The following is a 26,535-nucleotide window of genomic DNA, read 5'->3' as shown; positions in this document are numbered from 1 at the left end:
AGGCTAGCCAAAATGGGTTCAAACATCTCACCCCTATGCTGGAAATGTAAAACAGCAATAGGATCATATTACCATATGTGGTGGGAATGCCCAAAGACCTGGTGAGTATTGGAACAGGACACGAAACTTGTTGAGGGATATATTAACACTGGACTTAGAGTTAAAACCTGAACTCTTCTTGCTGGGAATAACGACAGAAAAATACGACAAGGGAACAATCTACCTGCTGCTACACATTGTGGCTGCAGCTAGGCTTGCTTTTGCACAAAAATGGAAGAGCAAGGAAATTCCCACAGAGGAAGAGTTAATACATAAAATATTAGCATGTGCAGAAATGGTCAGGCTCACAATGATATTAAAAGACAAATGTGGATCAGTTTATTTTGAAACCTGGGATAAATTTTACCGCTGGAGGAATTCAAAGAGGACGGTTGGGATTAAAGACGAATATTAAGGTAGAAATATATCTTATTTTAGAATAAGTATTGTATATAAAACTTAGATGTATATGTAGAGATGAAGAATTGATTGTAAAATGCGGAATAATCTGATAAGAATGTATATACTGGAATGTCACGTTAAATCCAATGTTTTTTTTAACTGTATTATATAAATAAAATTTGAATAAAAAAAAGAAGTGATTTGTCTTTGCCTGCTCTTTCCTAGGATTGAGAGAAGTGACTGGCCTAGGGTCACCCCACTGTCTAGTCTGGTGCCTTAACTACTACACCAAACTGTCTCTAGCCCCATCTTTATATACTGTTACCAAACCCACATTATTCTGTTTTGTGTAGTTAACTTATATTTATATGTCTAGTTGCAAAAACATTCCATCTATGTAGCAATACACTTTAATTAGATTAGGTTTAATTCTTTATCCAATCAAGATAGCTTAAGCCTTGTGAAGTGCCAACCATAACATTCCATTTGCTGTCACTTTCTATCTGATGAACATTCTTCTTCTTCATATGATTCATTTGTAAAAGATGTTAATCAACATTTGGCCCAGGACACAAGTTTAATACAATGGGATGATGCAGCTTTTTGAGCAATTGCCATGAAATCAGTAGCCACTTTGATATAATATTAACTGTCCCAAAGAGCCAAATTTATGCCCATTCACCATATATTCAAACATGATAAAAGATTTTTTTTTATTTGTCCAGTTTCTAATTTCATTTTATATTACGTAGTAGAATAGTTGTCCATTCTGAATCAATGCATACTTCTGTATTTTTATTGTTGAATGAATTGTCTGTGTACATATCTTGTTTTTTTATTTTTATTAAGATAACAATATTAATAATAAATAAATAAATAATACTTTTTGTTATGCTTTTCAATCGTTCATCAGTTAAGACATAATATGAAATAGAGAGACAGCCTTTTGAAAAACACATAAGGAACTTTTAATTCTTTTTAAAAAAAATTGTAACAGTCTAAAACGAAATGTTTAAAATTAATTTTGCCAAGAGCTATTTTTATCTTTTCCTTGCCTCTTAGATGGCAACCTATTTAGGTTTTTTTTTTTTTTTTTTTTGATAGAAAGATTGAGAGCGTGAAAGAGATTCTTTAATCAGATTAGGCTAAAGGAAACTGATAGCTATCTATTTGGCTCATGTCTTCTGCTGCTGTTCTTATTTAGTTACAAGACAGTTGCAGGCTTAAAATCTTTTAAAACACATTTGCTCAAATTACAGGATAAGTACAGATTATATTATATAAGATGCATATTTCTGAGCTAATATAGATGTTGTTATGGGAAATTATTTGTTCTATAATTATATTGTAAATTAAAAGAAGACCCCGTATTTTCAATTATTAATTTTAGTGAAATAATTCTTTTTAACAAAACTAAAACAGAGAACAATTGATAATGATGAATTTGCTTAAATAAAGGATTTTAGTATAATATATTAGAGCGTTAACATGTTTAATTTTTTTCCTATGTTTGTATAATATATCATATACAAGCAAACCAAGTAACAGGAAAAAATATAATTGTCTTCCTCTGTATGAGAGAGATGGGCGGCTTAGAAATGTGAAAAATGAATTAAAAAACAATCATTTTGCCGTTATTCATGCTGAAAGCTAATAATTCAGCATGACCAGGTCAGCATAGTCAGGCTAAGTGTCTTCTCTGGCATTGTAAACTAAGAACATACGGAATCTGTGCAGCACTGGTACCATTCTACATAAATATTATATAGGTTTGGCAGCACATCAAACACAAGTTTAGACACTTCAACATCCCAGTAAAGATACTCTTTAATTTTAGGAATGGCTGTGTGAAGAATGTTCACTATTTATATGGGCAACTGGAATCCAAACAGGTGTCATCACAGCATCACACATTATGATTATCACTTTTCCCTCTTGTATGAAGAATATATTCAGAAAAAAAGTTTCTGAAAGGTAGCATCTTACAGCACCTGTTATATCAGGGCACTGCAGTTCCTGGTAAAATTTTGTCAAAACTATATACGATGATGACATTTAGTTTCTATGAATATTTCAGCATTTTAGGACTTGGATCCATTCTAGGAATATTTTAGCATTCTAGCAAGGCAAGTTTAGCTGAAGTGAAAATCTGATGTGTGTAATCTTTACATGCTTTAGTATTAATAGTATTCTATTATTCACTCAAACTATGTGGAGTATATTTTATAATGCTTCAGTTTTTCTCACATTGCGAACTTTTGTTCCTTCCAACTGTTAGGCTTTATATTGCAATATTTGTGGAACTCCCTGTAGAGTAATTAAAGTGCTGTAAGTAAATCTGTGCTACTTGAATTTAAATGTTTGGATTACAGTATGTGATTTTTTTTTACGATCTGGTATCAAAAGTGTTGTGCATTCCTGTAATTGCATGGGACTTATTTGTCAACTACTTTTCTGTGTTTGTGAATTTAAACTTTTAAACTTTTTTTTTTTAAAAAGAAATAAAAATGTCTGGGGAATTGAGCTTAAGTAAGCTAAGAAAACCTGTTTTCCCTTGGAACACTGACTACATTCAGTAAGCATAGTCCTGTAACACTGGTAGAGTTGCATTGGTAGAGTTGGATTGGAACATCAAAATAGAAAAGCATGAGATAAAAATATAAAATCTCCTTCAAATTATAATGAGTTGTTTTAGTGAAAATAACATGCCGCCTTGTGAGATGCCAGAAGAATAAAAATGAAAATAGATCTGAACTTTTCAGATGAGCATGGAACCTGAAGGAAGGAAGGAAGGAAGGAAGGAAGGAAGGAAGGAAGGAAGGAAGGAAGGAAGGAAGGAAGGAAGGAAGGAAGGAAGGAAGGAAGGACCTGTCTTTCCTGTTATCCCTGGACTTTGACAGAGGAAACATTGATGCAAGAATATATACACAAGTAGAAATGACAGGTCTTAATGAAAAAAAATAAGGAAAGAAACATTTAGAAAAGATCCTACTAAGAATTGAGGAGAAGAGAAACTTAAGGGAAATTATCAAAATGTTGCTTCTGAACTGTTTCTAGTTTCCAAATTATCTCCATACATAAGGTGACAATTTGTCCTTATGCATGATCTTTTCTCATAGAGAATTGCTTATTCTAGGAATACATTCATTTTTGAAAGAAATAAAAAAATAATTTTCAATTCTAAGTGGATTATTATATTACTCTTATTATAGGATTAATCCTTTCTAGGTGGAAAATCTTGAATCTGCAGGTTAATTATGGACTGTGAAATCTAACTTGTTGAAATATATGAAAAGGATATAGAACAAATAGAAATCTAGTTTTTCTTAAAGTTTCTGTAGATTCCACAGTCTCTTTTCTATACTTTTAATTGAGCCACCATAATGACATGTATAATAATGACTTATCCCACAGCTTTTATTGATCACATTTGATTAAAATAAGGTACAATTTCCCTTGGAAAAAAGAATTAGGCAATCAAAGCCATTAGCTTTAATTTTGTCTTAATTTAAGTATAATAAAAATAGGAAAACTAATGTCACCAGACCCCTTTTATGGGCTATGAAATAATTGCATCGACAGCAGAGCATGATAGTAGAAACCTATAGATGCAAAACAAGTTTACAGAAGTCCGATTCTATAGTTAAAATGCATTTTTGATAGTTTGTTTTTAAATTTTATAAAATGTACTGTATTTGCCTCATCCTAGAGAAGACCTGTCTATTTGGTCAGCATTGACTTGATGCCACATCATCATCATCATCATATCAAAAATCAAAAAGTATTTGCCTTGTAAAATAGAATTGCTTATCTTTCAACATCCTCTTTTTTATTTTTCCTTTTTTAAAAAAATGACACCAGACCCACACTCACAAAAGCCACACAGGATGTCACCACCACACATCCACGTAAAAAGCAAACCCAAACCCACACCGATGATGAGGCACGACCACAAACCAGAAGCCAGACCACAGCTGCATCATTAGCTACTTTAAACCCCTCCAATCCATACATGAAGCAAACTGACACCCACCATGAAGATGAGGCACGACCACGAACGCGAAGCCAAACAATAGCAATGCAGCTCCCCATCTCACATCCCCATGCATCTCAGACTAACCTGAGCACAACAAAGCCCCCACCCAAACAGAACACTCCCCCAACCAATCAGAGCACAGCCAACCCCCCCATCCAATCAGAGCACAGCCAACCCCCCATCCAATCAGAGCACAGCCAAGATCCTAACCAATCAGAACACACCTCCATCCAATCAGAACACAGCCAAGCTCTCATCCAATCAGTTCATATCCCCACTGGCAGTTAAAAGGAAGAAACAGCTACGATCACACATTGCTCCTAGAAGCACGAAACCGAAAACACCAGCCTGAAGATGACGAATGAGACTTCGTCGAAACGTTGCCAAGACAATTCCAATTTGATGCGGGAGAAAACCCGAATAACCAAAGACAGACAGACAGACAGACAGACAGATATATATATTTCTGATTTGGATTCTCCTAGTGATCGTACTTGATTTATTTTGGGATATAGATGTACCCAGGAGTCAAATTTTTACTGATACACACACACACACACACACACACACACACACACACACACAACTTTTATCTTTAATGATGGTGCTATTATAATAGGAAGCCTGACTTAATATAGTCCCTAGCTTATTAAAATCTTTCCGTAGCTTGACAGTCCTTTTTTTTTGTATCTGGTTGTTGAAGATTGTTGAAACTTAAATGACTCAATAAATATCATGCAAATCATCCTTACTCTGTTGATGTACAGTGGCTGATTGAGAGGCCTTATGTATGGCTTATGGGCCAACCACATGAAAAGAGTAATTTAAAGGCCAGATGAGCTAAAGCTGCTCTAAGTTAGGCTGATGTGTGAGCTTCAAAGGTTATTGAATAGCATCTTTATTTAAAATACAAAGTGATTTTATTAATAACACCTGAAGTGAGTTATTCAGGGAGGAAACAGAAAGGTACATGATGTAAATGTATACCATACTTAACACATGTGGAATAAAGATTATTTTGCATTTGGATATTTGTATCCCAATATAGATTTACATGCTTTTTTTAAAAAACATGTGAAAATAGTCCACCACTGACTGTGTTTTGAATCCTCAAGGAATGAGGATTGAACCTCTGATGAGGTTCAACTGTACTGGCTACAACACTGTGGACAATGAATACAAATCTAACCTACTGAAACTACTGAAACTAGTAAATGCGGGGTTATTTTGTGTTCAACTTTTTGAAGTAATTTGAAATCCATAAGGAAAATCCATTGTAACACATTAAGACATACATTTAGTTCAACTAAAGCAAGGGCTGAGGAATTCTGGGAGTTGAAGTCCACAAGTCATAAAAGGGTCAAGTTTGAAGACCCCTGAACTAAAGCCTAACTTGCTTTCTTTTTCAGTTCTGATGTGTATGATTATTTATTTTTCCAAGTGAAAATTAACATATTGAAAGATATTCCATTCAGAATACAAGTTAGATGTCTTATAGTGTTTGCCCAACTTCAGTTGATTAGGATTTTCCAACTTGCTTTACTATATTACAGACAGTACTGAATGTAAAAGATATATATTGCTTTGTCCAATGTTCCTCACTTATAAACTGTAAGGCATCAAATACATTATATATAAATTTATGAATATGCTGATTGAAATAAAATTGTGATTATACAATTTTGCCTAGAATATATATTTTGGTTTTGGTAACCTCACTCTTTTTAGTTTGTTATTAAAATGTTTTATTAACCAGCTGATTTAAGTAGACTGGAAATTGGAAGAGATTGAAAGCAATATAATTTGTACATTAAAAAGAAATCTTAGCATAATGTATTGTAAAGAATAACAAAATGTTATTTTAGCTATTTGTTAATGTAGGTATTAACATAATTTTGACCAAATTTTTATAGCATTTGTTTTGGAAGAGAGCTATGTCTTTGAATAGTCCAAGATTGTGTACGTGTGTGTGTGTGTGTGTGTGTGTGTGTGTGTGTGTGTGTATATATATATATATATATATATATATATATATATATATATATATATATATATATACACATACTGTGTATGTATGTATGAATGCATATTATAATATTGTTGGACTGTGATTATTACAATTTTTCTGTTCACAAACTCTGTATTGCCTAATATTGATAAACCTGTGATGGGCCTCATTCGTCTACAGAATTAGAACTTCCTCAAGCAATATATCCACATGGCAACAGTTTGAAGAAACAAGCATTCTCTCACATGTTATATTTTGGCACATAATAGAAGCAGGTAGCATATCTACTACCTGCTGTTGAAAGTGTGGAAGATACTGAATTATTTATTGTTTCTCTCTGCACCATCCAAAAACGTTTTGGATAGTTTGACACATCTCGGTCTTCCATATGGAGACTTCATGGTGACAGAGTTGCCAGCTGCTCAGTCTTAGATTTTCAAGAACTGACTGAGCTTTTTTGAGAGAATCCTGTTGTCTACACACACACACTCACACTCTCTCACACACACACCAAATTCCCTACTGTCAAATGTACCTTGTTTCTGTACAATTGGGTATACTGGTTTTGTCATTAGTCATTTAGAGAGGCATGGCAGCTTGAATTTGTTTTATTGCAATGAAAAATTCAAATTTATTGAAATATATTTTATTTTAAGAAAAAGTAGTAAGAGGAGCAACCTCTTAGTCCAACCTTTGGGTGCAGAGATCACCCATAATTCCCAGCCAAAATGCTGATAAAAGCATATAAAATTAAGTCCAGTAGTTTTGGAAGGCATAGAGTATATTGAGGTATTTTGGGGATTTGTGTGTGGCTCAGCTTACTTTGATAAAAAGGACCTAATTTGATCTTATGAAGAATGAAAGTACCTGACTAAAGTGCAATCATTGGTTAGAAATAAAGCTTGCTCTGCTCAGTGTACCTTGTGGTCAAATAAAGGAGCAGATATTCAATCTTTTATTTTGCATGTATGAAGTATATTCATGGAACTTTTGTCCCTGAATACTGCTTTCCCGACAGAGTACCATAGATGAGATGATACATTTGCATTGGCAGATTATTTCTGCTTTCTTCTGGCAGCCACAATATTAATAATAATGACAGAATTACAATTGTTGATAAGAAAGGCAAAAAAAAAAAAAAGTCTGGATAGTGGACATAACAGTACCTGGAGTCAAGGACCTGCAAACAGAAATAGAACAACTAAAGAAAGCAAAGATAGTACCAATAGTAATAGGCATCTTAGGGGCAATCCCAAAGCAGTTGGAGGACTACTTGAACCGTGATCAGCTTTGCAAATTTACTGTCTATCAATTGCAAAAGGCAGCTTTCCTTGGAACAGCATACATCATGGGAAAATACTTTAAAATCATCAAAAAAAGACATAGCTTAAAACTAAAAAAAATGATTTTGACTACTCAGGAGCAAGTTGTTCGAACTAATGCAATCCAGGCCAAGAATTGAGAAATCATCCAATGATTCCATTTGTCAATTATAAAAGACCACCTGCTTGGATCCCCAGATATACAACAGGTAGACCTACTTATGGCCATTTCTTTAGCAACCATTCAAAGCTATGACAGTGCTAGAAAAACAGACCTATGAAAGGTCCTTGTACTTACAATGCAATTGGGATGCTTAGTTACTGGTGTGTATTTATGACAGGTGCAGTGTCCTGGGATTGCATAATCACTGTGGTGTTCCCACTCAACTTCAGACAAGAAAGTCTATGAGAGAAGCCAGATTCATTTAATGACTGGCAAAAAATGGTCACAAAATTGGGTGTGATCACACGATGCCTCACCACAACGTAAGAGTTGCAATACTTAACCACAGAAATATCTATTTCAATTATGTTCATAAATCGAAGACTACCTGTATACAATAAACATCCTAGATTCTTGGGAGTAACTTGATGCCTAAGAAGGCCAACACTAGCTAAAGTACAGGCAGCTGTGATTTCATATTTTTGTGTATATGATAATGCCACTGTACTCATTTGGTGTATCCAATGCAATGGAAATAAAGAGAGTTATAGGGCAGCTCATGAGGAATAATGTGTATCTGTTAGTAATTAATTGATGCTAAAATTAGGAGAAAATTGTTGCCACAGTTCTCATAAAATCCAGGTAACTTAACCTAAATCGCTTAGAAATAAAAGCAGCTTTCCAATACTATTTGTTCAAACCAAAGAAGTCTATCTCACAAATCTTTCTATACTTTATAACACTACAGAATAATATAAAAACACTTATCGAATTAGCACATTGGACTAGTTCTTGGAAAGCAATATCAAGCCTGTACTATAGATTTAGCACCAGATCTGAGTTGCTACTCTGCACTCCTAATGAGTATAATGATTTTATCAATTTTATGCCAGTTGAATTGAATATTGTAATCTTATTTGCATGCAACCTCAGAATTTCTTTTAGTGCAGTTATTCTGCCTGAACACTCTGTGGAATGATAATAGGTTTATCACTTTTCAGTTCTTTGCACAATACCACAGTTTCTATAGGGATGGTTGTCAGAAATCTTTAATCACTACACTCTTACAAGGATACAGAAATATGAAAGCTGTGGATTAACTTTATATTCTGCTATACTTCCAGGTACATATAATATAATCACTGTTTATATCACAACGAGAGTAAAGACAATCAAGAAGAAAATGTGGGAGATGGAGTATTGTATTTTATTAATCTAAGGACTGTAGGTATGGTTTATTGGAATAAACCATAGTTGGTTTGTTTTGCACATCAGACTATGTTTATGAGCAAGGCTTACAAATCACAGGGTTTATTCTCAAACTGCACAGGGTACCAAATCCATACAAATCATTTTGGGACTTTAGCATGCTGCATGAATTCAGGCAGTCTTTTGTTGTTTCTGTTCCACATGCAAATTGTACATGCATAAAAGGGATGTTTGATTTATTTGGGTCTTTGAAGACTGCTAAAGGAGGGGAGGGGAGGAAGGAAGAAGAAATCTTTATTTCTATTAGTAGCAAAGCCCTTCCTTAAATTGTAGCTCTTAATCCGGGAGACAGCTGTCAGCAAACAGACTTTCCCCTCAAACCATCCACTGACAAATGCTCTGAAGTACTCTAAACTTGAGAGCAATCTTGCTGGATTTTTTTTTTAAATATTTTTGGTTTATTTCTGTTGATAAATGTGTTAGAAGGCTTGGTGGACTGTCTTGAATGAAACCAGGATTGGATGATGACTTTGAAAACATTTTATGTTGCAGCTTCATGACGTTTTTTTCTATTTACACGAAAAATGTCAGGTTGACACCACCAGAGTGGTAGAGGAATGAAATGTAACAAGTGTAGGATACTTGGCTGGGGTTTAGTTAAGTAAAAGGAAGCCTCATGGGAGTTTCACCTGAATTTGGGAAGTCTTATACAAGTGTTGCAAAGAAATGCTTAGTTCACTTATGAATTACAGGCTCTTCGCTCTGAGGAGATGTGTAAAGAACCAGTTGCCTCAAGTATGACACAGGGTCTACTGCAGGAAACCTTTCGGTGTGTGATCCTAAGCACATTATCAAAATGCAGCTCCTGGCGCACAATTTTGCATGCTTAATTCTTCATAGGAAGATTGTTTGCTGCAGTCAGTCACACTGCCCTCATGGAGGCCAAATCTTCATAAAGGTCATGAGATCAGTTTTTGAGAGGCAATTGACTTGCTTACAGTTACACACATGGTATCTGTGAACTTTTTGACCAGCAATAATATCTGCCGATCAGGGCAGCTAATCGATACGCTTGCATTTCTTTAATTATTTGCTGTGCATACGTAATATATCTGTGCACTGCTTTCAATGCTAGAATCACTTATGTCTATGGATGCAAATATCAGAGATGGGAGCAGAGCAGTATATATTAATCTATAGACTCCTTATGCTGGGCACCTAAACTGTTTCAACTCCTCTCCTCAGGATGGCTCTACAAGGTATTGAATGCCAAAAGAACCCAGACAGAAGGACAGGTTTTTTTCCCTGCACCATTAATCTGCTGCACACCTAATTCTCACAATGCCATCTAATGTCTATGTATACTTACCTATGTAGTATGTCTGTATTATCATTTATCCTTCTTTACTCCCCCGTCTGATTCAGATGATGATGATGATGACGACAGTGATGATGGTGATGATTCTGTTGCTTTACATGTACATTGAGAGCTTCTGCCCTGGAGACAAATTTCTTACGTCTCTAAGCATACTTGGCCAAGTAAAGTACTCTAGTCTACTCTAGTTCTACTCTGCTCTACTCTACTCTGCTCTGCTCTGCTCTCCTCTGCTTTACTCTACTCTACTCTACTCTACTCTACTCTACTCTTTGGACCCAGCTTCCCTTAGTATATGGAAATCATTGTTTCTCTGAAATAATGGAACAAAGAGAAAGCTACATTGTGGCTCATCTATCAGTCCTTGTAGGGAAAAATACTAAAGATGAGAGAAAGTTGAGTGGAGCTTCTTAGTCTTCTTGTGTTATCCAATATACTTGAAAAGCAGGATGCCTATGTGATTCCCTCACTACCTGAATAATGACCTAATGTAAGTGCGCTAGAATATGTACATCACAATAAAAGAAAAAACCTAATTTGGAAGACAAGTTTGCTTCTGGTGCAGAACGTTTGTTTTAGTCTTTGCAGCCTCTGTTTCTCTAAGGTTCAGAGGACGAAACATTACCAGCCCATTGAAAGTGGCTGAACGTGTTCTGGCTCTTTATATAAAGAAAATTGGCAAAATAAGCATTCAGGCATTTTCATATAATCAAATATGTATTAAATTGCTTTTTGGATAGAAACGAACTCAGTTCACATTCTAAAATAAATGAATGATTTGCAGTCCTAGATATTTATTAGTTATATATTACTATGTACATATAGTAATTACATTGAGAGGAAACATATTTTTTCATAACAATTAATGTTTGTAAATGTTTATGGAAGTACATAACAAATATAACAAACACATGGACTAATTAAGATGAAAAGGATGACAACCCTTGTGGCTTGTTCTGAAAAATAAAGAACATTACAATGGTAAGACTTAATTATTTCTGTAAACATTTCAAATGACTTTCCATATAAAAGTGGGATTTCTAAACTAGTTTATATCTTCTAAATCTTTGTGACATTTATACATGCCATGTCAAGAATAAATTACTCCTTATTTATTTATTTACTTTATTATGGATTTTAATATATTATCATTTATGACCATATTATTTTTGAATTTTTAAAGGCCTTTATTATTAAATCATAAATGAAAAGGCTTTTTCTTGTGTTTTTTGCATTCATCCATACATTCATGCAGTACAAAAACTCATTGATTGAACATTAATATATAATTACTTTAGTAGTAAGGTGAATTTTCATTTATATGTCATACACAAATAATACAATACTAGCTGTGAGATATATTATGCATATCACATCATATATATATCAGTGTGTGTGTGCGTGTGTATATGTATATATATATGTGTGTGTGTGTGTGTGTGTGTGTACATACATACATATTGTGTGTGTGTATATATATATATATATATATATATATATATATATATACACACACACACACACATACACACACACACACACACTTAAGCAAAAGCATACAAACATACAAGTATACAAACAAACACATATCTACATATCTCAATTAACAAAATGGAACTTAGAAGCCAATAGCAGTTAAAGCACCAGGCTAGAAATTGGCAGACAGGTGTAAGAGCTGAATGCAGCCAAAACCAAGAAGAGGTAACTACCAGTAGTAAGCAAGGGTATTTTTCTCCTAATAGGACTGCAATCTACATAACCACATAAACTATGAACAGCTAATGTGTCCATTAGTAAGGAGGGTGTAGAGGGATTTCACAAACATTAAATGGGATCTTTGGTGAACATAGACTTTGTCAAATTAGGTTTAGAAACATTCAGCTAGGAAAAACTACCCACTAATAATAATCTCATGTTTGTATTGAATCTTCTTAGTTTATTGTTTTCATTCATTCTAGTGGTCAAAATAAAGGTGATTTTTTTTAAAGCAAATTCCTTAATGCCAGCAAGCCAAATCATTGTGGGAAATATGCAACCAAAGTCACTTCAAGCAATCAGAGGGAGAGGAGCAGTGATAAAAATACATATTTAGGTATCTCATCATCCTTTACTGGTCTATTGGCAAAATGGGAAATCAGTTTGCATAAACATCCATCTGTTTTAAAGATGACGTTTCTGCAGACCAAAGACAGATGAATACTTATATAGGTTATGGGTATCTAATGTATTACATATGTGCCTAATGAATGTAAAAGTCTGAAGCAGTTCATTCATTTGCATATGAGTTTGGACCACTCTTGTTTGTTTCAATTACAGACAAATAATGGTTGCACTGTGTGGCTGACTACATCATTGTGAAGAAAAGGGCATCATTTTGGTTTTATTATTTAGAGCAGATGCACATTTAATAAATGTGTGTGTGTGTTGCTAATGTTGTATGGTATATAGAACTGCACTGCATTATTTCGCAGCATTGATCAGGTTGGATAAGAATAATGTTAACAGAATTTTACTGTGCCCTTATTTTGTAAGATAACCTGTTAATGATGTGGCTGTTTTAATTTAACTTTAACAGACAATTTAAATATAGGTTTCCTTTACAGAGACAAAAGTTGCAATGTAAAGCTCTTTGGTAGTCTAAAAACAGCTTAATTCTCTAGTAGCATAGTAATAAGTATTAATCCAGCTTATGCAGTGATTGCAGTATGTCATGTTTGTGAAAGATTGTCTAACTGGGCTTTCTCGTGGCTTTAGGTGTATGTCTGTTTCAGTGCATATGTTTATACACGTACACAATTATTACATTTCTTACTCTGAGACAAGCCGTTCATTTTAATTGACATTCAAATATCAGCAGAAATTACATGTTTCTAATATCCTCAACGTCACTTTGTCTCTTTACCTCCCATGTAGACTGGGTGAGAGGATAAAATTACCTTGCTGTTGTTTTCTTCATAATAAAATCATCATTTTCTTTATTTTTGCCAGTGGTTGAAAGAGCATCATTAGAATTGGTATGCCTGAGTCCCTTTCTTCTATTTTGGGGGCAATGGAATTTTGCATCTGAGTTTTTGGTTTCCAGAGATTGCCTCTGGAAACCTTCTAAACCCTGTAAAAAAAACAAAGCAAAGCGAAATTCAGAGCCAAAAATATTGAGCGCTTGGGGCTCAGTCAGCTGCAAAAGAGGTGTTGTTGTACTGCAGTTTTCCATCCTTGATTTAGTTCCTTAGGTGATGGAAATTCATTGTTAGATTTCTTCATCATACAAAGCCACCATCCAGCTCTCTTCCAAATGAGAAAAACAGATTGGAGAAGAAAGTGGCGTAAGGCTCTCCCGCCAGAAACTAAGGTTAATATAATTTCACTTTGTGCCTAATCGTGGTAAAGGAAAGAAAGCTAGACAAATTGTAGCTTTTAAATATTAACCAGGAAAAGAATCTTTTGGGTTCTAATTTTCACCGGAAAGTGAATTAGATACTGTTGTTTTTGCTCTGTTTTTAAAGCTTGCCTCTGCTTATGCTTAGGCCCAACTCTGAAACAAAATTATATCCATTCCTTGGATTTATTGGGAGAGACTTGCATTAACCAGCTATTAGTAAATAAGAGGTTACATATCTGAATGTATTTCAAACTCTATTGCAACCAGTCAGTTTAACCTTACTAGTGGTATTTGCAGCCCTGCGAATCTCTTAAAAGGTTATGGACTGTCTTTCTTATTATTTATAATCTCATAATAATAGATGGGAGCTGTGCAGGATATTTAATAAAAAAAGGGGAAAAGGAAACCTGAACACAAAACAATAAAAAAAATAAAAACCACAGTAGTTATTGCATAAATCAAAAGGTTTTATGTTATAACACGAACATGTGCCACGCTTGCTTGTATATTGAATTTTAGTAGTTGGTTGCATGAAAAAGTGAAGTGTAATGAAACTGCAAACAAAGTATTCCCCAGTCAGCCTTATCTTTGTTCTTTTTGTCCTTCAGACATAGCTTTTCTTGCGTTTTTCAATAAAACCCATCCAGCTCTTTACTTTCATTATTATTATTATTTTTTCATTTTGCATCTCTCTGTAACTGAGCTGAGAAAACCAGCTTCTCTAACTCGAATCCTTGGCTGTTTTTTTTTGTTTTTTGTTTTTTTTTTAAGAGATCAAAACCCAGAATGCTGCTACACGGTATTAAGGCTTAGCCACTGATGTGTCCTTATAGAGGTTATGTTTTTCTTGTGGGGAGATGGGTGGGAGGGAAAGAGTGAAGGGTGACATTTTTGAACAGGCTTGTAGACAGTAAACACTACTTTCCTTGTTTCTTAGGATCCTCTTTGCAAGCTCAGTGCTTAACCTGACTGAACTGGTCGCCCTTCGGCCTGACCTTGGCAAATTGAAAAAGATCCTTTACTTCCATGAGAACCAATTGACATATCCTGTCCAGAAATGTCAGGAAAGGGACTTCCAATATGGATATAACCAGATTCTTTCATGGTAGGTATATCTTGTACCCTCTTGTGCTTAATTATTCTATCTTTTAAGTCACTTTCATTCAACATTTATAGAATCCTAGTCCTTTTCAAGGGATTACGGAGATAAAGAGGAATGGACCAATATATTATCAAAATATCAGGAGAATCTACTTTCTACAATCAGATCATAGAGAGGGAAGCATACCTAGATGCTATTGTGAGAATCATGTTGTACTCCAACAAATTGCACTAATTTTCAGTATGTAGCTTCCTTGTAATACAGACAAGATGCTTTTGCTTTGAAAGCACTTAACAAAGGGGCAGTTAATCAACACTGGCTTAACAATAGTTTTTATTGCATACAACTGAAATTAAAATAGCATAGTTCAAGGAAGCAAACAGAAATTAAAATACCCTCCAGCAGCGATATTTAGGGGAAGAAGGTAGTAAATCTACCAGATAAATCCTTACATTTCTTTCATTGTGTATTCACAATTTGTGCAGTGATAAAACACCCAGTCATTTAAAACACTGTGATTCTTTATATTGTTATTTTAAAACAAACATATATAAGTTAATGAAATAAAGTAATAACATTTTCACTGGAAAACTTTATGATCAGGCAAAATTTTGGACACCCAAATTAAAATTGGAAAGCCAAATTTGCTTGAATATAAAATTCATGCATTCATTTATATCCTGCTTTTATTATATTCACAAACAAGTCAAAGCAGAAAACATATCCAACATACCTTCCTCCTGCTATTTTCCCCACAATAACCTTCTTGCTCTATTTAACCCATTTTTATTAAGAGAATTATTGTAAATGTAGATTGAACATTTTAAGGCTAGGTATACTGTATAATATCTGTATCTTTGCCTTGCAACTCAACTGAAAGATGAGCAATGATCCCATGTAGCCAATTTTTTTTGCAGTATCCATTCTTTTTTTTAATAAAATATTTCAGTTTTGAAATATTTGCTTTGCCTTAAAACTGTGTCTAAAAATAAATAGGAGATGATGTAAAATCGTGCTCAACTCAATTTAGTAAATATACCAGTAGATAGTCCTCATTTAAAAATGACAACTGGGACCAACATCTCCAGTGCAATTGTTAAACAAGGCATTATGAGACCATGATGGACTTGCAACATTGTAAGTCTTAACACGGTGGTTACTGCAGGTTGTTAAGCAAGTAATCAGGTGACTGCAACTTGCAGTTTTACTGCCAGCTTCCCCATTGATTGCTTGTCAGAAACTGTGATGCATCCAAATGGTAATCACATGACTTACACATCATAGGATTACAGAACTGTGTTGGTCATAAATACCTGTTGGATGTAAAGGGCCCGAATCTTGATAATGTGTGAGGGCTGGTTATAAGTTCCTTTTTTGGATTTTCATGTTTACTGTAAACAACAATCTTTTTTTTTAATTTTTATTTTTTAAACCAACAAAACAAGACAAAACATAACATAACACACATACACACACAGTGTGTGCTCCTTTTTTTTAACAGCAATTTCGTAACGGTAATCTATCATTTACATTTTCCCTCCTTATTCTTCTTTAGATATATTTGTCCTTGTTGTCCCGTTGTTTCTTGTTTGCATTTTTCTTCCTTCATACTATACTTCATACTAAAAATAATACATATTATTATTACTATACATTATTATACACACATTTTCCACTTTTGACCTTTTCACATTTATTTTCCTCTATTATTTCTAGTCTCCAACCAATCGTACTACTTATTCCATATTAAATAATATTCTGTGTCTTCCTTTTCTTTTATCTCTTTTGTTAATTTATTCATCTCAGCACAGTCCAGGATTTTCCTTATCACTTCTTCCTCTGATGGTATATTCTCATTTTTCCAGAACTGTGCGTATGCTATTCTTGCTGCTGTTATTATATGTAGAATTAAATACCGTATTTCTTTACTATATTTTCTGTTTAAAATACCCAGCAAAAAGATCTCTGGTTTCCAGTCTACGGGTTGGTCTATTATTTCTTTGATCCATCTTCTTATTTTACTCCAATATTTTTTCGCAACTGGGCATGTCCACCATAAATGATAATATGTTCCATGTACTTTTTTACATTTCCAACATGTTGGTGAATTGTTCTGGAACATATTGGCAAGCTTTGCTGGTGGAAGATGCCACCTGTAAAACATCTTCAACTGGTTTTCCTTGAATGCTGCTGACATAGTCAATTTTATGTTTATTTCCCTTATTTTTTCCCATTTCTCCAATTCTATATTATATCTGAATTTTTTTTTGCCCATCTAATCATTGTGTCTTTGACAACCTCATCTTCCATTTTATATCTCAATAGGTATTTGTATAAATTGCTAATTAATTTTATTTCTGTTCCATGTATAATTTTATCCAATTCTTGCGGCTCTTTTTGTATTTCATATAATTTTTTTGTCCTCTGTATAGTTGGATTGAATTTGTGAAAATGTCCACCAGTCAATCTTTCTGCCTATATCTTGCTCCAATTCTTGTTTTGTTTTCAGATTTCCCTGTTCATTTACTAATTCCTTGTATCTAATTATCTTATTTATATCCAGTAGGTTTGGGTGTTTCAGAGCTTCTGTTGGGGATAACCACGTTGGAATTCTTATATAATGCTTTTGTTTTATTTTTTCCCAAGTCTGTAACAATGCATTCCTAACTATGTGTCTTTGAAAGTATCTGTGTATTTTGTATTTTTCGTCCCATAGGAATTCATGCCACCCGCTTGCAAGTCATGTCCTTCTATTGTTAAAACTCTGGTATTTTTCAATTCCATCCATTCTTTTAGCCAAGTTAGGCTCGATGCTTAGTAGTATGTTTTCCACTCTGATAACGCCAATCCCCCTTTATCTTTCATATTTTGCAAGAATTTTAATTTAATCCTGGGTTTTTTCCTTTGCCATATAAATTTAGTGACCAATTTATTTAATTCTTGAAAGAATGTTTTCCCTAATTTTATTGGAATAACTTGGAACAGAAATAATATTTTTGGCAATATATTCATTTTGACTGTAACGGTCCTCCCTAAAAATGAAATTTGTAGATTTTCCCTATTTTCTAAATCTTTTTTTTATCTGGTGTAATATTTTATCATAATTATCCTCCTTGATCAAAGAACACTTCGCTGTAAGCCAGATCCCTAAATATTTTATTTTCTTAGTTATACTTATCTTTGTTTTATCTTCCAGTTCACTTTTCTGTGCCTTTGTAAGATTTTTGGTTATTAATTTGGATTTATTCTTATTAATCTTAAGTCCAGCTACCTCACCAAATTCTTCTATTTTTTGAATCAATTTAAGGCCAGTTTCTAATGGATTTTCCAAAATAAATACCAAATTATCAGTGAAGGCTTGGACCTTATATTCTTCCTTCTTAATTTTTAAACCCTTTATTTCTTGGTCCTCTCTGATTTTTGTCAGAAGTATTTCTAATGATAAAATAAATAGAAAAGGGGAGAGTGGGCATCCTTGTCTTACACCTTTGATTATATCAACTTTTTCTGTCATTTCATCATTTATAATTACCCTAGCTGTTTGTTTAGTATATATTTTCTCAACCATCTTTCCAAATTTTGTCCCAAAATCCATATAGTACAATTGTGTTATAATAAACTTCCAATTCAGATTATCAAATGCCTTCTGGGCATCAAGAAAAACCAGTGTAGCTTGTCTTTCAGGATGGACTTCATAAAATTCTAAAGTATTCATTATTATCCTCATATTATTTTTTATCTGTCGTCCTAGTAGAAATCCATTTTGATCTGGGTGGATGTAATTATTCAAATTTTTTTTAATCCTTTCTGCTATTATTGTTGCAAATGTCTTATAGTCTGTATTCAGTAGAGAAATCGGCCTCTAATTTTGAATTTGTTGCAGGTCTGAGTCTTCCTTAGTGATACGAGTGATGATTGCTTCAGTCCAAGTTGTCGGTATCTTCCCCTCCTCCACCACCTCATTATACATCTCCAACATTATCCATTGTAGTGATTCTTGTGTATTTTTGTAAAACTCAACCGGAATTCCATCTGGGCCTGTGATTTATTGTGTAAACAGCAATCTAATCAAGGAACTACCAAGAGGAAAACCACACTCCCAGCAACACTGACAGGGAAACCACTGTTACCAACAGAGAGCAAGCTGCCCTCCCTTCTAGTGCTGATGATGTTACCTAGTTTGTTAATGAAAAATCTGCAAGAAAACAGTCAAGCTAAGAGAGCACCAGGGACCCCAGAGTTCAACTCTGCGCTGTAAATATTTCCTTCTATTGGCATCCACAGTTCCCTCATACATTTCGTATATCCCTTCTCATTAGATCTACTATGGTACTAGCATTCCATCAACTCCAGGTTCTCTTGTCTTGTCCATGTTAGTTAGTTAGTTCCAATAGCCCACTTAATGTCAATTTGTTCTGGTTCCCCAGCATTTGGTCTGGACCCTCTTAACCTGGCCAATGTCCAGATCAGTATGACTATTTCAGTTCAGGTCACTTTTATATTTGTGGTAGGCAGTTGAAGCTTTAGGAGTATCTTTGCCCAAGGACTCCCTACAGGTTAAGGAGACGCCAGCTGGGATTTGAACCCTGGTCTCCCGCATTGTAGGCACTGCTCTTATCACTAAACTATCTAGCCATTCTAATTTTGTGATTTTAAAAGCAACATATTAAAAGCTCTCTATGTGGAAGAAATGTGTAAGTGGAGAAAAGAATGGCAGAAGTACAGGACTAGAAGTAACCACCTCCTCCATCAGTAATTTGTTAGTAATTCATGTAAAGATCCATAGTAAATAGTATATATAGTAAATATATATAAATATATTTTTGTTCAGCTTGGAGATATTTATGATTGCTGTAAATTCACACTGTTTCTTAGGAAAGTTGCATTTGAGAATCCTTAAATTGAAATCCTGTCCCTTGTTTGAAGTCACAAGTTGATACAGTGAACTCCATATGGACAAGAAATATATGTGATATTCTGAACATATTAGGTATGGACTAACCAGAGCATCTTGCACAGAAGAGGGGAAACACATTTGTATTCTTTCATTAATCCTTCCATGCAAGAATTAATGAAAGCTTTCATGGCATAATATTTACACTTTACCATGAGAAACATGGACAAGATGAAGCTGTAATATGCCATCTCTGTCAGGTGATTAATTCTGGCTGCTGGGAATTACACATCACCTGGGTGTACAGCAAAATCACTTGGAGGAAGGAAAAAACCTGGTATCTCTAAGGAATCCTGGTTTCCCAGTCTCACCAGCAGTGAGAAACCAGACTTCGTAATATGACAGTCTTTAGGGTATTGGTGGCGAACCTATGGCACAGGTGCCAGAGACGGCACTCAGAGCCCTCTCTGTGGGCACGCGTGCCGTCGCCCCAGTCCTTGGCTTTCAGCTGGGTTTTATAAAACTTTTTCGCTTTAGGCCTCCACCACCATGTGCAAAAAAAAAAAAAAAAAAAAGGTTGAATCAATCAGTCAATTTCAACTTCTCGCAGGGAAAAAAAAAGATCTTGCAAAGTTGAAATTGATTGATTGAACTTTTTAGTCCCAATCAGTCTGCCGTTACCACTGCAGCCATGCCCACCCAATGGGCCACACCCACCCAATGGGCCACACCCATCCGGCACCCGACGATGCATATGGGTTTGGGATTGCAGTTTGGACACTTGGTCTCTAAAAGGTTCGCCATTACTGCTTTAGGGAATGGGCCCAAACTGAGGGATTTATCTTATTCCTAGTGAAAGAGCAGCTTTACACCAAACTAATTAACCTCTATGTATTATTGATTGTTGATCATTTTCTCTCTCTTTTATTAGTTTGGTTGCTGACCTTGTGGTGTTCAACTCTATCTACAATATGGAATCCTTTCTAACATCAATTGGGAAATTTATGAAGCTGATTCCTGATCACAGGCCTAGACATCTGGAAAAGCTAATCAGGCCAAAATGCCAGGTCCTTTACTTTCCAATAAAGTTCCCAGATGTGAGCAGGTTAGTACCTTTCTACTATCTTTTCTATCTTGGGTTATATATTACTGCACTACATTTCATCATGATCATGGTAACCAAAGGAATATATTTCATGCCAAAATATTTTTCGAGACACAGCTGAGAAACTCTAGAGCACAAAAAGTATTAAGCCAGGGTAATTTGTAAGGAAGCAGTCATAGAGATGGAGAAAAAGGAAAGAAATTAGAGCGAAAATAGAAAGACAGCTAGAAGAAAAATTACAAGTTCTCTGTGGGAAAAAAATGTATTAGAATACATGTTTTTTTATATATATATTGATTTAGAGAAAGCATATGGTAAGTGAATAGGCTTAATTTATGGAAAGTTTGTGTGAAGAATGTTGTTTGCTGAATACTGTATGAATGATAAATGGAGAAAGTAAAGCATGCATGGATATAAATGGAATGCTTACTAAATGTTTACATTGATGAGAGACTAAAAAAAATGACCTTTCATTGTTTAATGTATGTATAGCCAAATGTTTAAGGAAAGCTTATGGTGATATTGAAATACGTTGATTAGATACATGAATGTATATGTATTTCTGAGCACAAACGATGTCATGTGTTAGCTGAGAATTTGAATATTGGATGTTAAATAGGCTACATATAATAATGCAATGGGTTAAAAATAATATATCGACAAATCGAGTAAGTAAAAGAATTAGTTTATCTCGGTAGAAAATATATTTACAAAGGACAGAGAAATGGATGCAGAAATTTTAAAAGGTTCAAATGCTAGTAGAAAAGTAACAGATATTAGGTGATCTATTCTGAGAATGAATATCAAAACAAGCAAAATTGGTTGCTTATAAAAGCTGCTTTTGTTTACTTAGTTACATGTAGCTGAAAGTGAGATATAAAAGGAGAACTATAAAGGGAATTGAATGGATTTGGAAAGGATTACTTGAGAAATGTTCAGGGAAGGAAGAAATAAGGCCAGGAATAACTGGGTAGCAATGAAAGCTGATTCATTGGTTGACTAGTAAAAAAAATGCAATAAGGCAGATTGGTCATATATAGAGAGAATAAATATAGAAAAAATATATGAAAGAAGAGTGAATTAAGGGAGAAGAAGGAAATGAACTAGACAATTGGTTGAATAGAGTTAGTAGGATTCTCAAAAAGAGAGACATGAGCAGTTTATGGAAGCAAAGATAGGATACAGAGATCAAAAAGTATTAAAAGTTATACTGAATGATATCTATGTAAATTAAGTTTGGTCATATTTCTTTTTTTCCCCCATCATTGTATATGTTTAATTTTTTTTACTTATTAATTCTTGAGATCTTTTGGTCCTTTGCATCAAACATTGATTTCTCAAAAGGCATAGTATCATAGGTATGTATGCAAGTATGTATTCCTACTTTGCCAATGTTGCTCATGTATATATGTGTGTGTATGTGTGTGTGTGTGTGTGTGTGAGTGAGTGAGTGAGAGAGAGAGAGAGAGAGAGAATGAATGAATGAGTGAATGAATGAATGTAAGGTAAGAATTGGAGGCCTAGGAGACAGACTTTTCAGATCCAGGGTTGAAAAATCACTTCCAACAGAATATGAGGGGAAAAACCTTTCCAGAATCAGGAGATACAAGGACACAGTGTTAGGAATGTCAAATTATGTAATTAATACCTTATCTAATGATACTGAACAGTTCCTTTGTGGAATGCTAGTGGAAGGGAGAACTGCACAACCTTAAGGATTACTTCACGCCTCCAACTCACATCTATCTGTATTTTGAGGTCATTTTTTTCCATGCACCCCATCATGTGAAACAGTAGGCGATCCCTGGAGAAGGAAAAACCCATCTTTTATCAATATGCCCACATCTTCCTCTGCCAACTACTTTCATGTCTTCTCTGATACTTGCAGCAATATTTTTATTATTATAATCTTTAAAAATGAGTCATTTGTTATATTCTGGATCATGTATAATTTGCATACTGCTTTTCTATATTCACTGTTTTAAAAACCTTTTTTGTGCTGTTTTTTTTATGTATGCTTTCTACTATTATAGTAAACTATCCAGACAATTTATTTGAATAAAAGGACATCCATTTTAGTGGAAGAATGCATAAACAAATATTTGGTTTGTTGACTCAATAATCTGACAGTCATATTTTAATGTACTAGTTACTAGTTTGGAAATGACTATGTTGGAAGTATGGTGAGTTAATTTGCTATATATTCTTATATAATTTTGTAGGTCTTTGGTTATTCAGGTTTTCTCCCGCGTCAAATTGGAAGTGTCTTGGCGATGTTTTGACGAAGTCCCATTCGTCATCTTCATATAATTTTGAATATACAAAAAGATAAGGGTTTTTAGCAGCTACATTAGAGAATTGTTGATATTTATATATGCAGAATATTTAAAAAGAAAGTACATAGAGATTGGCCTGGTTAAATACACGACAGTTTTTTTTTTTAATTATAGGCATTGTACAATACTCTGAATACTGTGTTTCAAAAAACAAATTTAATTTCTTAAACATATATTTTGAACAAGCTTTCATTCAATAAGTTTGAAAATTAATTGTGGCATACTTTCTGATGTATTTTATATATTGTATTGTTAAAATATATATTTAAAAAACACAAACTATTTACTGCTTGTAATAAACACTAACAGAGCAATCCATACATAAAGTTATGCATTTTAGTTTCAGTTTTTAGTTACAGTTGCCGCTATTTATTTTTCTAATAAGATCTTCTGTTAAATAAATGTTGAATGCACCTATGGCAATTGAATGCAGTTTATTAATTTAGTCTGTGTTACTCTAGTAAAAGCAAGCTGAATAGAAGTGGAGAGAAAAAGGTTAAGAAATATCAGGGCCAAACTTAGATTCATAAAGCAAGCTTTTTGCCCAGAGTGTTTTTCAAGTTATTTTCAAATGGTAATTTGCTTTGTCCAAACCAAACTCATACAGTGTAAGTAAGTGATTATTTGCATGAGTGACAGTCATTTGAATGCCTGCAGTCTTTTAAAAATGCATAAGTTTGCAGCAATGTCGAGGCCGGGCTTGAGAACAAAATAACCAAGGTGATTCCCCCCCCCCCTTCTCTCCTTACTTTGACCTCCTTTTTACTTGGTTGTTACTTCCTTTAGTGTGATTTATATTTCTATATCCAGCAGAGTTATGTTGAAAACAAGGTGGTACTACTTTTAGGCATGCAACTAAGATTTGTAAAAGTAAGCTTCATTTTAAGTTAACATTGTGATTCTGTTGTAAAATAAAGGTATATTAATGTAGGATATTTGAGCTGGAACAAGGTCATATCACAAGAGCAAGTAGGTAGCAATTTAGATGAATTTATTTGTAGTGTTTCTTAACCAAAGATACAAAAGCATCTTACAAGAAAACATTACTAGGTTAATTGGGACAGAGTTAGAGGAGAGATACTCTGATTTCTAAGTATAATGTGTACATATGTGTACCGTATCTTCTTTCAAAGTAAATAGCAATGTGAAGTAATCTTTGCTTTTTGGTGTGTTTCTGACTGTAAACAACAACTGCACGTAATTGTTCCCTTCAGTTTCCGGTTAGTCTTACTTCTCTGATCAACTGATAAAATACTTCTTACTTTGGAGGTGCCAACATTAAAAGGTCCTAATACAAATAATCAGAACAGCAAGGACCCAGGTGCAACCTAAATAGCTATGTTAACATTGCAATATATAAGTAAAACAGGAAAAGCCAAGAAAACAAACAAACAAACTTTCTCATTGAAAATATGCTCCAGGAAAAAATAAGTTCTAGGAGAGATAACGATTCAAGCAGCCATTGTGTAAACAGCCAACTGCAGATTTCTCATAATAAGTGCAGAATACCATCTCCTTGCTGGTACATGTGAGAAGAAGACTCAAGACATCTCCACCCTCTCATATCCTAACAGTAGTGGCTCTAAACTTTGTTTCTGCAATTTATATGTTGCTCAGTTCTCAAAGGGCTATTGAGAATTGTTCACTTGCTAGAGATTTTATCTCTCTATTCCTGTCATCTTGCTAAAGAGAAATCTGTGAGGATCATGTTTGGGGAAAAAACAAGCTGGCAACTCACATTCACGGTCTCAATGTGTACTTCAACTCTGTCCACCTAACTTTTCCCCCCATTTTTGGCCACCCTGCATTCTACTGCCACCTACCCCTGCCACCCCCAGCTGACCATTACTGCCTTCTACCTTATGCTGCTGATGAGGCACACCCAACCAAGGCAGTTGCTGGCCGTTTGCAAAACTTCATGACCACAATATCTTGAAAGGCCTCTGCAAGGCCTCCACAAAGCTTCATGAGGCCTTTGTGATGCGTCCATGACACTTCACAGAGGCCTTGTGAAAGGTCAGTAACTGCCTGGGCTGGGCACTCCTCAGCAGCAGAAGGAAGAAGACTGCAAGGGGGCAGCTGGAGGTGGCAGAGGGGTGGAGGGCAGCCAAAAGGGTAGAGATGGGCAGATACATGGGTAGGAGAGCTGAAGTGGAAGTGAGTGCAGCAGGGCAGTGGAGCCCCATCTCTTCCTGGCCTCCTCCCCCAGGAAGAGGCAGTGAGATGGAGCTGACCAAAGAAGTGTGAGTTTCCCATCTAACGATGGCATGTTTTTTTTTCCTAATGACCGCAAGCAGGACTACTGGGACTGTGATTGCTAATCAGTGCAGTCACGTGATGACTGCTTTGCTTAGGGATCGAAATTCTATTCACCATTATAGTCATTAAGCAAGGACTATCAGTAGAAGTAAATGGAAAATATGGATTATCAGTATGCTTTTGCTAATACCGTTTTCTGCAGAATCAAGGACAGGTGAGTAACACTAAGTTGGCAGTGGAGAAATACATTGCCATATATCTTTTGGTTTTAAACTTGTAGATACTAGCAGACTTCATAGTTTTTTGGAGTTTTTTTCCCATCCCACAATTGTCTCAGTTTGGTATTTCGTAAGATTAAGGGTAGGGTTGCCCATTGTGAAAATAAATCTCGATTTTTTTTCCATTTAGTTTTGTAAGTTTTAACAAGCTATTTTAGGCAATCTTCAATTTTTGTTGCATTTAGCCCAGGGATGGTCAAGGGTGACAGGCTACAAAATTTTGGGTGACAGAATCAATATCTAACAACAAGTATTGTCAAAAGCATTCCCCAGTATGACGTGATTTTCAAAAGCTGCTGAGGCCACAAAAGAATGGGGGGTGTTCTTATGTGACCTCCAGAGCCTCTGAAAAGCGGAGGGGATGTGCTTCCATGCAGTTTTGGGAGGTAGCAGAGGCTGCGAAAGAGCCTTCTCCAAAACTGGCTCAAGAATGAATGCTTTGTGTGACCAGGATCAGCTTTGGGTAGGCCGCAGGGGCCTGTCATCAGAAAGGGAACCCCATCTGAAAGTAAGTGGTGAGTGGCAGATCCTGGGGAGCGCTGGGCCATAGGGATAATCACACCATTCCCTAAGGATTGTACACTTTGGGGGACAACTCAAGGTGCCATTTTTGAGTCCCAGTGGCCAG

The 26,535-nt window shown here is 34.9% G+C and overlaps 1 protein-coding gene across 7 annotated transcripts in view; it reads left to right on the top strand.

Moving 5' to 3' along the window:
- Positions 1–26,535, top strand: part of GTDC1 (glycosyltransferase like domain containing 1) — a 269,468-nt gene that overhangs the window by 114,682 nt on the left and 128,251 nt on the right. For 6 of the 7 annotated variants that reach the window (XM_039338239.1, XM_039338236.1, XM_039338242.1 and 3 more), the window contains exons 3-4: positions 14,871–15,038; positions 20,861–21,034. In XM_039338239.1, the coding sequence (XP_039194173.1) occupies positions 14,871–15,038; positions 20,861–21,034 (342 nt within the window). Of the gene's footprint in view, positions 1–14,870; positions 15,039–18,784; positions 19,290–20,860; positions 21,035–26,535 lie in introns of those variants that run through there. The other variant, XM_039338243.1, reaches the window with a different exon arrangement.

The sequence above is a fragment of the Crotalus tigris genome, unplaced genomic scaffold, assembly GCF_016545835.1.
Source record: "Crotalus tigris isolate CLP2741 ecotype Arizona unplaced genomic scaffold, ASM1654583v1 scf7180000017694.5664430, whole genome shotgun sequence".
NCBI classification, from domain to species: domain Eukaryota; kingdom Metazoa; phylum Chordata; class Lepidosauria; order Squamata; family Viperidae; genus Crotalus; species Crotalus tigris.
The sequence above is the reverse complement of the archived record's forward strand: the minus strand, read 5'-3'. Positions and strand labels throughout refer to the sequence as shown.